Here is a 14736-nt window from a genome sequence, read left to right on the forward strand (position 1 = left end):
AGAGTGCACTTTAATAACACAAGACCGATGTTTACCAATGAGGGTATAAGTTCTTAAAGAGAAGGTTCGTTGATTTAAAAAACTAACATTAATGTCATTATTGCAAAGGTGACACTTTGATTGGCCAAGGATATCAAAAGCCAATGCTTGGAAATATTCGAAGTAATGATTATTAACAATTACAAAACGCTTAGATACATCCCCGACATAGCACCTGAAAAGATTTCCGGTCGCTGCTGAGATATGACGTCACATGTTGAACATGATGTGCACAAGCAGACAATAGGGACTTTTAGATTTGCGTGGACTAATGCTGTGACGTCCATTCAAGGCAGTGCATTAAGAGGACGTCAACCGTAGCAATCCACAATGTCTTCGAGCGAATCTAAAAGTCCCTATTGTCCCATGACATCTCACACAATTTTAGTGCCTGTTTTTATCTTTTCTTCAGTTATTTCTCTTACCCTCAGGCGAAATGTTTAATCTATTGCCTCATTCTAAACCCCGTGCATGGTATTATTTTGATGTAAAGTGCAATGATTAAAAAAAAAGGAATCTGTCACTTGTAAACAAAATAAGAGGCCATTGTATTTTCAGCTGCATACACCGCGCGGCACGTTCGGGGTTTCAAGAGGGAACAAATGACGTCCATGCTATCATTCCGGAGGTTTTTTAATTTGAAAGTGTGGTTTCTTTGATTGTTTATTAACCCCTATCCTGTGTTTTTACAAACAAAAGAATTTAGTTATCAGAATGGGGGTCATATTCCTTTTTGAATGGTGTAAAATTCCATCACATATATATACACCAGACTCATTATAATTTGAGAAATAAAAGCATTGCAATTATGTTCATTCTTTATGGAATGTCGTCTGCTTGGGCAGGGTTGGTTCATATTGAGACGGCATTAAAACATCGTTATTTTCCGGCGAATCTCTCGCATATCCTAGATGCTATATGGAGGTTGTTTTATTTGTATTTTTATAAATCACCCGATATGTAGTTGACCTAAAACTTGCATGATGGCCATCTGTTAGCTTACCAGTTTCTAGTAATACGCTATTTGCCATATTTGTGATTTTCTAAGAACCCGCACTTTAAGGCAGGGTAATATAGTACATAATAATGTGCCTGAAAGAACCCGCATACAGACATAGAATTTGTTCGGTGTATACTTAGGCACAATAGTACAGAGACGTAGAGAGAGAGAGAGAGAGAGGGGGATGAGCGTGGGGAGAGAAAGAGAAAGACAGAGAGAAATTAGATTAAGAAATAGAAAGAGGCTGAGAGTGACAGTGACAGAGAGAGAGAGAGAGGGGGGGGGGAGAGGATGTGAGACGGTTGCAGTCTGAGCATGGGCAGATAAAGGTCATTGCAGAACAAATTTTGAAATACACGGAGACGAAATACTGGATACGCACTCATGAAAGTTATGTAACATAATTCATTCATGCACATTCAGTGCACTCCATGGTACACAGGTGGAAGTGTTCTTTGAAAAGGGGGAACAAAGCCTATTTATATAGCAACTCCATCGCTGTAGGAGTGATTATTTCAAAATGTACAAAGTGGGACCTCTTCATGTTTTGAAGATCTGTGGATATTCGGGGTCATGCATTGCAGTGATGAGGTGCTAACCGTGAACTGTCAATTTTCTGTTGTTGGTGTTCTTGTCGTTGCAGTTATTTCATGACGTACAGGTAAATGAGAATGTATCCAAATAATGTGAGCTGGTGTACTATTTTGACAGTAACATCCATTGCCCCTTTTTAAAATGTGAATTATATTACTGCAATGTACATTAATTTTGTCTGTATAAATCACGCAATGCGCGCTCCATTTATTTTCGAAGACTACATCTTATTCGCTCTTATAACTTTTTGAAAATACATTAGTTACATTTATTTCGTACGAGCATTGTACATGAAAACCGATTGTCACTTGACATATAAAACAATAAGCTAAAAACGAATACAGTACGAAGTCCATATTTGCCAACGAGGAATATTTTCATTCACTTGTGGAGAAAAAAACACACAGGTCATAGGCCATCGTAGGTTCCGCTACGTTGAGATTCTGTACGTGAACGACATGAATTGGTCCGATGCATGCTAGGTATACTACTACAGTAGCTATCCTCCTCTAGCCAACAGAGTGGGAAATATTCATAGGATTGTTTCATTTACAGAGTGACATAACGGTTTTTAGAATACCGTCCCTAGCCTCTCGGGAGAGTTATCCGGATTCGATCCGACAAGGATTGTTTCATTTACAAGCTGCATTGAGTATTTATCACATCTGCATTTGTTAGGTAAGCATTACCATAAACACATTGTCATACTTATATCATGTGCGTACTGAGAGCCACTACTGAAAGAATATATGCTCCACTGCTATTAGGAAATGTGATATTCGATCCATGATTTCTCATATTCTACAAAGAATTAATTAGTTCGATTATTACCAATTAGACTGCAAAGTTTTGACTACTGGTGCAACAAGACAATTAATCGTCAAAGATGCCAGAGATATTGCGATTTCAAAATTCAATCTCGGAGCGGAATGGGCTCCAACTCAAGAAAAGGTCATTACAAAAACGAGACCTTAATTCGCTCAGGGAAGTTTACAGCTGATTTATCACAAAACAAACCCGATCAATCAAGTATAAGATTTCGCAAGTCTAATAATCATACAATCAGATGATACCACTTTTTTTACTTGCAATGTTGACGAAATCTGCTCTCAAAATAAAAAAATCCAGACCCGTGTCGGCACAGGGGCGTCGCTAGACCTTTTTCAGTGGGGGGGGGGGGGGGGGGGGGTGTAGAGGCCAACGATTACCGACAAAACTAGCCACCAATTACCGACAAAATTAAATGTCCCAATATCTACAAATTTAGCGCTATAAACCCGGGGCCGAAGGCTAAATTGTTTTTCCTATGGATTATCTATAGTACTTGCGTATACGCAAATGGTCATTTTCCTCGACGACATAAATATACGAATTATTTCGTCAACTTAGTCAGCATCATAGCTATATATTTGAATGCAGGCGCGGAGCTAGGATCTTATTTTAGGGAGAGGCGCTGGTGAGTAAGCGAATCACTTTTGGGCGCTCATTAGGGGGTGTGGGTGATAGGCCTCCCGCGCAAAGCGTGGAAGCTTAGATGTTCCTTTAAATTATTAGGAAAAGAAGACGATTTATTGTACCGTTCTCGACTGTTAATCGTTGTCTGAATTCAGTTTCTCCCCCTCCCGCGCAAAGCGCGAAAGTTTGACGTTTCATTAAATTATTAGAGGAAGCAGACGATTCGGTGTACTGTTCTCGACTCTTAATCCTATCTGAATTCAGTTCTCCCGCGCGAAGCGCGGAAGTTTTGACGTTTCATTAACCCATTGCGTACGGGAACCGGGTGGTCCCTGTGTAAAGCCAATGGGAATGCAAGAATTTAGTATTCAACAGGTTAAATTATTAGAGAAAGTAGACGATTCGTTGAACCGTTTTCGACTCTTAATAAGCCCTATTTATCTGAATTCAGTTTTCCCTCTCGCGCGAAGCGCGGAAGCTTTGACGTTTCCTTAAATTATTAGAGAGAGCAGATGATTCGTTATACCGTTTTTGACTCGTCTAAATGAAGTTTTTCTCTCCCGCGCGAAGCGCGAAATTTTTGGAGTTTCATCAAAATATAGAGAAAGGAAGATGATTCGTCGTACCGTTTTTGACCCTTAATCCTTGTTTGAATTTAGTTTCCCCGAAAATTTTAAACCTCTGAATTTTTTTAGCTGATATTATAGGAAAGTGAAACTTCGAGAAAATCCAAGTATCGTAGTTGTAGTCACTCTCGAAGTCGTCACAGCGGATAAATAGTCACAGTTCGAAGGGGAAAAAACTTGTCGGCCGACCGACAATATACATCTCACCGACTTCAAACTTCTGCATTGATATAGTAGACCTACACGAGGATTGAGCAAGAATACCGACACAGCTGACCCGACACAGCAACATATTTACCCGTGTCTTTCTTGCTCCCTCGACGAGACGACTCAACCCAACAACCCCCCCCCCCCCCCTCTCTCTCTCTCTTTTACACCCACTCCTCCTCTCTCAGGCTCTTACCTCCCATCTCTCTCCTCTCTTTCATCCCCCGTTTCTTCTGTTTCCCTTTTCTCTTTTTTCTTCTTTTTTTCCTTTTCGTTCTTATCTTTCTCTTCCTTTCTTTCCTCTCCTCCCTCTTTTTCTTTTTTCTCTTTCTTTCTTCTCTCTTCTTTCCTTTCTTTTCCTTTCTTTCCTTTCTTTTCCTTTCTTTCTTTTCTTTTCCTTTTCTTTTTTCTTTTCTTTCCCTTTCCCTCTCTTTTTTTCCCTCCCCCTTTTCTCTTTTTTCCCGACGGCAGCGCAATTTTACCGACAATATCCTGACAGGTGAGGGGGGGGGGGGGGGGTGTCGCACCCCCACCCCCCCCCCCCCCCTTTGGCGACGCCCCTGCGTTTCGAGTGAGTTCATATTTTTTTCGGAACTGACGCAAAAGGCTGCAAAAGTTGTCGATCTTTGTCAATATTTTCATAATTTCACACCCAATCCCATACACAATTTAGGCTCTGGGTAATAGTTCCATCTTTCCAATGGTGGTATCAGAATTTCGCAATATTACCGATTTTCTTAGATGCCGAGGAAAGGTCACGCGTAAATAATGGTCACACCACCATACAAAGTAAATATTTTAATATTATCCAAGCTGATAAGGCGCTAAAACAATAACGGCGATTCGATGAACAAAATGGGTGAACATTTTGCCGTATTTTGGAGGAAAGATATGCCCATAATTCACCATTTTGCAAATATCTTAATCCCTAAATAATGGCCTTTTGGTTATGGAACCAAGGAAAAACATATTTAAAGATATATCTATGCCGAGCAAATTAATTATGTGGGATTTTATACGTATGTTTTACTTGAACCCAGTACTGTTTTATACAGGGTATATGTACGTGGATATAATGTACTTTTTGCTATATGGTACCATATTTTGCACGCATAATTACAAAGAACCTAGCAAACACGCGTCAGGGGATCAACATTTTTGGGAAGAAAAGAGGATATTTTATCAAAACATTTAAGTCTTTTCTTTCACTAGGATACCAATTTCAGTCTTTTCACTAAAATATACGTGAATATTTTCAGTATGCCACCCCTGAAGATATAAAGGATCAAGTTTTCATACATTAATGTATACTAATGTAGTAATGTGAGATTGTTGCCTCCTGTGGCTAGACCTGGGTTTGGTGCAGGCTATTGTTCAGTGTGCACTCAGGCCTCTCTTGCAATGGATTTAGTGAACGCTGGACAATGGCCTGGGCTTGGGTTCGGTTGCAGGAGGTGACAGCTTTCACATTTAATACTGGAGGAGCCATTACTGCAGAGAAGTCACAAGTGGTGCACGTGCATAGTGGGCAATTGAGTTGCATGTGAGTTAATCATTCGATTATCCTTATAAACGTTATATATCACATCAGGCAGTGCTAGATAATGGCCTTTTGTTTATGGAACCAAGGAAAAACATGTTTATAGATATATCTATGCCGAGCAAATGAATTATGTGGGATTGTATACGTATGTTTTACTTGAACCCAGTACTGTTTTAAAGAGGGTATGTATGTACGTGGATATGATATGCCTTTCGCCATATGGAACAACATTGTGCATGCATAATTACATACAACATAGCAAACACGCGTCAGAGGATCATTTTTGGGGGGAAGAAAAGAGGATATTACATAAAAACATTTAAGTCTTTTCTTTCACTAGGATACCAATTTCAGTCTTTTCTTTAGATTATAAATAAAATATGTTCAGTATGCCCCCGCCCTGAAAATATAGAGGATCAAGTTGTCATACTTTAATTTATACTTACAAAATATTTCCTATAATGAAATGAAACAATGACTTCTGTTTTGCTTATCTCCAGAATCTATAATACTGCGATGGACTTCAGATGGCACCAGTTAACGCCTTATCATTTATTGGTAACGGCTTTGGTTGGGCTAGTGGCTGCGTGGTTTGTGAAGCACCTGATGAGGCTACCGAAGAACCTTCCACCCGGGCCGACGGGACTACCCCTCATTGGGGTCATTTCAAAATTTATCGGGTAAATGAATACCTCAGTCACACCGACGATACCGAAAACGAATTGAACCCCCAACATCTGTTAGAATGCCACACAGAATCATGTAAGGGATTTACGTGCAGGGTTTGTAAAAAAGTGCTTTAATGGCACAGTGTGGGTTAAAGGAAGATGCTTTATCCTGGATGACCAACAATCGATCGGTTTGGTTTCCTGATTTAACATGAATCTATCAGTTTGGAGTCGGCTTCTCGGTGTGACTGTGATATACGAATAAAAATATATTAAAGCCCCACTGTACTACTTATAGCTACTTGCGCCCTCTATAAAACAAACAACGGATAATCGGTGACCATTGGTCCCCTATTACCCCCCCCCCCTTTATGTTAATTGAGAGCTGATTTGATGAGATAACCTCCTGTCAGTGACCATGCAGGGAGGTCTAATCCCTCCTGGCCAAACTAGTGTAGGAGGCTTTAAAGAGAAAATTCGCGTACGGCTTCATCTATCTATCATATTTAATTTCATAGGGCAGCCAACAAGTAAATTACTGTCGGTTTTGTGGGAGAGGACTTGCATCTGAGATATCTTAGGCATAAAACCCACATTTTCAGACACCTTTCTGCCCAATTATGAGGTCGTTTGACACCTCGTGATGGAGGCCTGAAAATGTGTATTTCAAGGGGTGGGACCTGGTCCCACTCACCGTTCGCCTAATTTGATTACCGATTATTTTGAGGGTTCCTCAATTTGGACAAGCATCGCTTTTCAGTGGACCCGTCCGTTTCCAGTATGTATTTCTTAATTTCTATAAATGATTATAATTGATCTGTTATGTTTTGTTGGAAACAGAAAAAAAAATTGAATTGAATTACATGCAACCAGAGCCATCTATGCACAGAGTTTGGCCAACTTGGTTTCACTGGGTTACAACATTCTCTTAATTTGTGCTTGCCCAACAAAGCAGTAGTCGCAGTGTTGTGTCCAACTCGAACCGGGTTGGTCAAACTCTGTGAATGGATGGCTCTGCACGCAACCATGTAAAGGCCTATTTCATTTTTTGTTGGGGGTAGCACTTCTGACCCTCTCGCCCTGCTCTCGGAGTGGGCCGACAGGTACGGTGAGATCACGTCCTTCAAATTAGGTCCACAGTTGGTGGTGCTCCTGAACTCTTATGATGCTGTCGCGGAGGCTTTCCGACACCCCGATCTCCAGGGCAAACCCAGGAGCCGCATGACAGAAGAAGCCTCTGGGTTCGGACCTAATGGTAAGAACATGACTTTTTTCATTTTTCGTTTCATTTTATTTCATTCGTCATATAAAAACATACATGATTATAACATTGATATTTACAGATAAGTAAAGAACATACAAATAACATAACGAAAGATAAATATAAAATACAAATGTATATACGAATGAGGAACCAGCAAGAAGTAACAATTAAGTCTTGTGTGGTGCTGGTCCCTTGCGACATCATAAAGAATTTTAACCTTTAACACTTAACACCTTACACCTAACACCTAACAACTAACACCTAACATCTAACACCTGATTGCATATATATATATATAAACTAATAAAATACTATTCACAAAAGCTTAATTGTTTGTTTCTCTTTTAAATGTATTCAGAGTTGGGCTTGCTTTAACTTTTGATAGTGCTTCCTACGTATTTCCTTTCGATTGCATTTGAGTGCATTGCGGAAGTGACCTATTGATATCTCATATTATCATGTTAATGTCCTTTGGAAATGTTCATTTCAGTTTTTAACTGCCAGACACGAAGATCTTAATCAAATCCATTTATCTATCTATTATCTATATATACCAATCTATACCAATAATCTTGCAACACGATTATTTATTGATTTATGATTCAGTCTTCTTTACAAACACAGGGTAGCCCCTATTCAGTGCCACGGGGCCTGCTCTATACCTATTGCACAAAAGGTGGTATTTGCGGTTTCGATGCACATTGTAAGAATGTCATGGTAGAAAAGGGTGAATGCATCATGAACATCGCAAACATTGCGTTACCGGTTGTTGTTGTTGTTGTTGGTAGTAGTTTTATGGCAAACATTCAGTACTGAATATATACGCCATATCTTCAGTAATATAAACAATTCAGTTATCAGTAATAAAAACTGAAATGATAAATTGTAATAATATAATTTACTAGTTTGTGGACTATTTGCCTTCAATTGCTTGATTAATGTCTGTTAATAATAATTTTCCAAATAATAATCTCACGTCTTCTGTAATTCGGTACAACAGCAGGTCTGCTGATTGGGGCTGGACAATCGTGGAAGGAGCAGCGCAAGTTCACCCTCTCAGTCTTCCGCAACCTCGGGGTCGGCAAGAAGAGCTACGAAGACACCGTCGCAGCCGAGATGGCCCAGCTAGGGAGGGCTATCAAAGAGACGAAAGGGTCTCCAATTGACCCCAACATCCTCGTTGGACAAGCAGTAGCCAACGTCATCTGCACTGTCATTTTCGGAACACAGTACAAGTACGACGATTCAGAATTCCAACACGTATGTCTAAGACCTCATTACTCTTATTATTACATTATTTCAAAGAAGAGTTTGAAGAAGAAAAAAATTGTTCCAAATATGCCTCAACATTACATTCAGGTATAGTAACTCTTTAGAGTTGTCACTTTAACTTTGGCATTAACATTTAAAAGAGGTTCACTATACCGGCAGGCCACAAGGCAAACAAAACAAAGAAATACATAAAGGAAATATAGTATATTTTCTATAGAAAATGGCGGTCTTCTCTGTTGTTCGTTTCGTGGACCGTCAGCGTAGTTGGTGTTCGATCTCGTGGGACAATTAGTTCTAGATAAAAATGGATTCGTGATATTCTTGCACTTATGATTGATTTAATCATTGAACATCCGTTTACAATCCTGACTGATATTCATCCCAATGTTTTGTTTTAAGCTTCTTTACTTGATGAACTTCAACATGAGTCGATCGGGAGCAGGAGGCTGGTTGTTTTTTATTCCAATACCAGGGATGTCCAAGGTTCCCTTCGGAGTCATCAAGGCTATGATGACGAATGCTAAGGAATTCTATGCTTTCATCGATCACCATATTGAAGCTCACAAAAAGAATGGAGGGCCCGATATCCCCAAAGATTTCATCGATCAGTACTTGATTAAGTTGAAAGAAATGAAGGTAAATATTTCAATGGACGCACCTGTAAACGTTCACAGGACGTTGTGCGAATGTATTGAGAGCGTTATGTGTTTGCTGACTTGATTGAGGTCAATATATTCCCAGATCGTCTTAATAGATCTTTATCAGGACTTCTAATATATCGTGAAATATTTTAATTCCAGCTTTTAATTTTTTATTCGAGTATTTAAAGCTTATCTGCCATAGTTTACAGGAGGGATTAGATCGCTCTGCAAGGTCACTGGACAGGTGGTTATCTCATCAACTCAGCTCTCAGTTAACATAAGAAAAAGAGGATCATGGGGGACCAATGGTCACCGAATATGCATTGTTTGTTAATAGAGGGCGCAAGTAGCTACAAGTAGTGCAGTGGGCCTTTAAAGGACAATCCCATCCTATGAAATAGATTACAAAATTCAGAGGCGCTGATTGGTGAAAATTCGACCTAAAAGAGAACGACAAACAGCAATGGATTTATGAAAATGCATTGCAATGGATTATGGTTACGGGCCCCGTATTCCTTGTTTGCTAATTCTGGATAACCCGTAGACGTGTTTCAGGTCTAAGATGATGTAGAACCCTTGGGATGTAGCCATATGAAGTGTCTACGAATGCAGGAGGTCAATTTTTTCTTGAAGAAAAGGCGAAATATGCCGGGAAATTGTGACAAACCAGCAGAATTAACTCATATCCTGCCATGAGACTGCTAGCGCGCTATTGTTATAGTGCTCTGTGCACGCGAGCACGCTATCGATTAAATGCCACGTTCATGCTAGCGAGCCACCGCTACTCTGCTTTGTGCACGCAAGGGCGCATATGTAATAACAGTCATTGTTCATGCCCATTGCACCGTGCTGAGTACTTTTGCAGCGCTATTGAAAGTACCATCGCGTGCATCAGATTATCGGCTTTGGATTACGCGACAACAGTCAGATTGGATTTTCTCGAGTAATTTAGCAATTTGTTTTTTGTAAAGATTTAAATAACACGCTCTTGAACCAACCTTAAAATTTACTTGGCACACAGGAGATTTGTGGCTGGCACAATAGGGATTAGCACTGTGGCACTGGGTGCATTGTACGGGTGGCAGCTTAAGAGTTAAAGAAATAAAAGAGGAAAAGAGAGAGATTGAATGGGGGGGGGGGGTACCTCGAGGTACCAGTACCTCGAATGAGGTAACAAGAGCGTAATCTTTGAGCTGTGTCCAAAAGGTAGTTCACTAGGGTTGGGCAGGAGGGGGGAGGGGCACTGGACGGATATGCCCCCTCCCGCAACCATTATTAAAAAAAAAACATAAAAGAAATGCCTTTGATGTAGAGAGTAACATATAATTTACATCATATGAGGGCATCGTGTTTAAACCAAACATGTATGCCCCTTCTGCTCACCAGGGAACGGAATCTTCATTCAGCCACAATAGTCTTAAAGCCGTCATCTCTGACCTCTTCTTCGCTGGGATGGAGACGACCACCACCACGCTCAAGTGGTGTATCCTCTACATGATGGCCTATCCCGAGGTCCAGTCACGTGTCCAGGCCGAGATGGATCAGGTGGTTGGAAGAGAGCGATTACCAGGGTTGGACGATCGAGAGAATCTTCCTTACACGTGTGCTGTGCTTATGGAGGTCAGTGGCGTATTGGCTTTGCCTTTGGGGAGGGAAAGATAATTCGACGAATGTTTGCGGTTGTCTGCGTGAGTGTATGTGTGTGTGTGCAGGGGCGGATCCAGCCAGCGGTAGGGGAGGGGGCCCAATTTGGGGGCCGATAATTAGCTCAGTGGGGGGGGGGTATCTCGAAAAAAGGTCAACTTACACGTAGTAGTACCACCCCCCCCCCCCCCTGGATCCGCCACTGAGTATGTGTGTGTATGTGTGTCTGTGTTTAGGAGAAATCCACAAAATGAAGATCGTAGAGCGGAGGTCCACGAGACGGAAACTTGCAGTATAGGTGTTCATGCCTCCGGCATAGGCAGAATTTCATATATGGAACTGACATTTTTCAAATTATAGAATTCGCAAAATAATTAAATAAAAAGCATTCATATCTAAGTTTACTAATATAGATTGTCAGTGACGGATGCACGGCCATAACTATCTAAAAAAAAAATACCTCCGATTTTCCTACGTGATAGTTAGATTAAAATTTCAGGAATTACACCAATGAATAATTTTCTATTGATGTCGTATTTGTCTAAAGGTCCAGCGCAAGGGGGCCGTGGTTGCACTGGGGGTGCCTCACATGGCTGCTGCTGACGTCACAATCAAAGGCTACACCATACCTAAGGGTACTATCATCTTCCCTAACATCTTAAATGTGTTGAACAACAAGAACTTCTGGGACGACTCTGACGCCTTCACACCTGAGAGGTTTCTGAGTGATGATGGGAAGTTGATCAAGAGAGAAGAGCTGATATTTTTCAGTACTGGTGAGCGCAATGGGTGGTAATCCCACCGCTGCCACCACTATAAATATAGGGTGGTATTCTGGAAAGCGGACTAACTTTAGTCCATGGATTAATCCTCCGACTAAATAAGGAATGCCAAGTGCCCATATGAATATATTTTGAATAATTTGATATCTCCCCAAATTACTATGATAACATAATTATACCATAGTTATATTGTTGTTTATTAATTATGTTATTACATTTTATTTTAATTTAGTGACAGATTAAATTATTCAAAAACATATTCATATGGACACTTGGCATTCCATACTTAGTCGGTGGAATAAACCATGGACTAAAGTTAGTCCGCTTTTGAGAATACCACCCAATATATTTTATAATGGGCCTAATTATGAACATGTCATTGTGTGTAATCGAAAATATTTGAATAAAAGTACGATATACATATACAGGACGTTGGAGGTGCTGGGTGTTGTATAATATTTACATCTTCTTTAATTACATTTGGGCTGCGAGATGTTGTTTATTTTAGTTTCTTATATGTACCTTGAATTATTTGTTGTTCAAATAATGATCAATATTAACAAGTGACATCATTGATTCTCACTCACTCGCCAACATTTTCGAAACTGGAGATTTCATATTCCGGCCATAAATTTGGGGCCATGTCGACATTGCGCCCTCTACGTCTTCCTGGAAAGTAAAAACTACATTTTCTTCAATTCTGAACCGTTGATCGTCACGATAATTTCCTTTTACGTTATTGATAACCCTTAGCTAATTTTAATGCATTCCTGTCTCATTCCTGCCCACAGTTATACAATTTCCACACAACTGCGTCAGGAGTGTCATTTTTGACAGACATGGCACATAATAAATGTTCACTATCATTATTGTTATTATTATTTCTAAAATTCTATATTTTGTAATTTTTTTCAGGTCGCCGTGTTTGTCTCGGAGAGCAACTAGCCCGGATGGAGACGTTCCTTGGTTTTACCAGCCTCCTTCACCGATTCACCTTCAAGAAGCCAGACAACTCACCACCATTGTCTTTCGAGGCAGTCCTGGGAGGTACAAGGAGTAGCTTACCCTACCTCACCTGCGCTATTCCAAGGGATCCCACTGAAAATTTTGCTTGATTTATTTGTATTAGTTCGCAAGCACAAACCCTGGTCAGTCATAAAAGAGAGTATGCACTATACTATACTATACTAGAGCTGCTCCTGATACCTATATTGACACAACCAGTAGGTAGCTAGGCTAGGCTTCTCTCAAGGCACAATGATTTGTTGATAACGTGTCAAATTAGGGTATGTGCTTGCAGACTAGATTTGTATTGCTTATATTTTTTTCTTAAGCCCCACTGTACTACCTGTAGCTACTTGCTACCTCTATATTGAAAAAATGCCTAAGCGGTGACCATTGGTCCCCCATGATACTCTTTTTCTTATGTTAATGATAGCTGAGTTGAGGGGCTAGCCACCTGTCAGTGACCACGATGAATGGTCTAATCCCTCCTGGCCAAACTAGACAGACGGGCTTTAAAGTACAAAATGCCTGTATGCGTTACAAACAGTAAAACTTAATTAGTGGTATTTTGTTTTTGAAGATCATCGCTTCCTTCGAGAAAAGTGTTTGACCTTTCGCTGTAGATCATTTTTCCACCAATCCGAGGAATCCATTACAAGGGATTCTCAAAGGGACCTACGGCGTGAAGTCCTTGATGAAATTAGAATGGAAATCACATTTGAAAAGAGCAACCTTATCTTTTCGCAACATAACGTTATTTGTATCGATATATCTATTTGATTTCAGTGTTTGTATACATTAAGAGGACGCAAATTAAAGGCTCGTTCTCTCGCAACATTACACGACCATATCTGGACGATCGAGGCTTACTACGATCTTTATTCATTGCTAATGAACAGTCGTAGTTAGGTTTGTTATCAGAGAGTAATTCAGTGCACGTAGTCAGAGTCTAATGGTATATTCTACACAAAATAATACTTCATATTACCGTCTAGCTTTGTAGGTGGCCAAATAATAAAGAGCTCGGGGAGGGGGGGGGGGGGGGGGGTAACAAAACTTGTCATCAGTGACAATTGACAGTTTTTGTTATAACTTATAAGCTACTGAATTTGTCACTGATTTTTGTTATTTGTCATTGAAAAAAAAGGCTTTGTGAAACGGGCCTCTTTTCTATTAAATGGATCCATAACATACGACCAGTTGTGCGCTCTCCTTCTATAAAGTATCATTAATTGTTTTTAAACGTCTCTATGACTCACTCTCATAATTGTATACAATATGGCATAATATCTAAAGATTTTCTGAAGCCATAGGACCAATACCACATAAATAAAGACGGAGAAATATACGGAGACAGTAAAGAGAGAGAGTGAGAGAGTGAGAGAGAGGGGGTAGGGACACACACAGAAGAGAGGAGAGAAAAGAGTAAGAGAGGGGGAAGGACGGAGAGGGAGAGAGAGCGAGAGGGGGTAGAGGAAGATAGAGAGGAGAGAAAATAGAAAGAGAGGGAGAAGGACGGAGAGAGAGAGGCACATAGAGAGAGGGAGTTGGGACAGACAGAGAGGAGACAGAAGAGAAAGAGAGGGAAAAGGGCGGAGAGGAAGAGAGAGGGAGAGAGAAATAAAGAAAGACTCAGACATAAGAGAAAGGGAGGAATAGGGACAAGTGGAGAGCGACAGGCCCTAGCTTCGGTGTATACGCTCTACAGTGTGAGTCAAAAAAGTTTACACCTAGAAAATTGGTAATTATTTTAAAAATCATCTATGAACCGTCCCTGCCTTTCTTATGATTATAACGTGAGTAAAGTATGTACATACGACCTTTGCATTTCATTTTTAACAAAATATCGTGTTAATCATATCACCTCTACCGTGCTGAATCGCGAATCACTTTTATTTCAATTTACACTCAATAACAAAAATGTGGACTATTTTAATTAAGATTGTTCAATATTTATTTAAGATGAAATTTTCGTTCATATAAAACAAAATGAAAT

At 40.1% G+C, this 14736-nt stretch overlaps 1 protein-coding gene across 2 annotated transcripts; it reads left to right on the forward strand.

Annotated features, from left to right (window-relative positions):
• The first annotated feature begins 2052 nt into the window (after positions 1-2052).
• On the forward strand, positions 2053-13011 carry LOC764444 (cytochrome P450 2J6). 2 transcript variants are annotated; one of them, XM_030993531.1, is made up of 8 exons: positions 2053-2311; positions 5965-6144; positions 7194-7387; positions 8397-8656; positions 9068-9304; positions 10696-10929; positions 11501-11729; positions 12651-13011. In XM_030993531.1, the coding sequence occupies exons 2-8, from the start codon at positions 5981-5983 to the stop codon at positions 12848-12850; spliced, it is 1518 nt and encodes a 505-aa protein (XP_030849391.1). In that variant the 5' UTR covers positions 2053-2311; positions 5965-5980; the 3' UTR covers positions 12851-13011. The 2 variants fall into 2 exon arrangements, with proteins under 2 accessions (XP_030849391.1, XP_030849390.1); XM_030993530.1 differs by lacking the exon at positions 2053-2311 and adding an exon at positions 5331-5464.
• Positions 13012-14736: the final 1725 nt, after the last annotated feature.

Source organism: Strongylocentrotus purpuratus, unplaced genomic scaffold (genome assembly GCF_000002235.5).
Source record: "Strongylocentrotus purpuratus isolate Spur 01 unplaced genomic scaffold, Spur_5.0 spur5_scaffold_20, whole genome shotgun sequence".
NCBI lineage: Eukaryota > Metazoa > Echinodermata > Echinoidea > Camarodonta > Strongylocentrotidae > Strongylocentrotus > Strongylocentrotus purpuratus.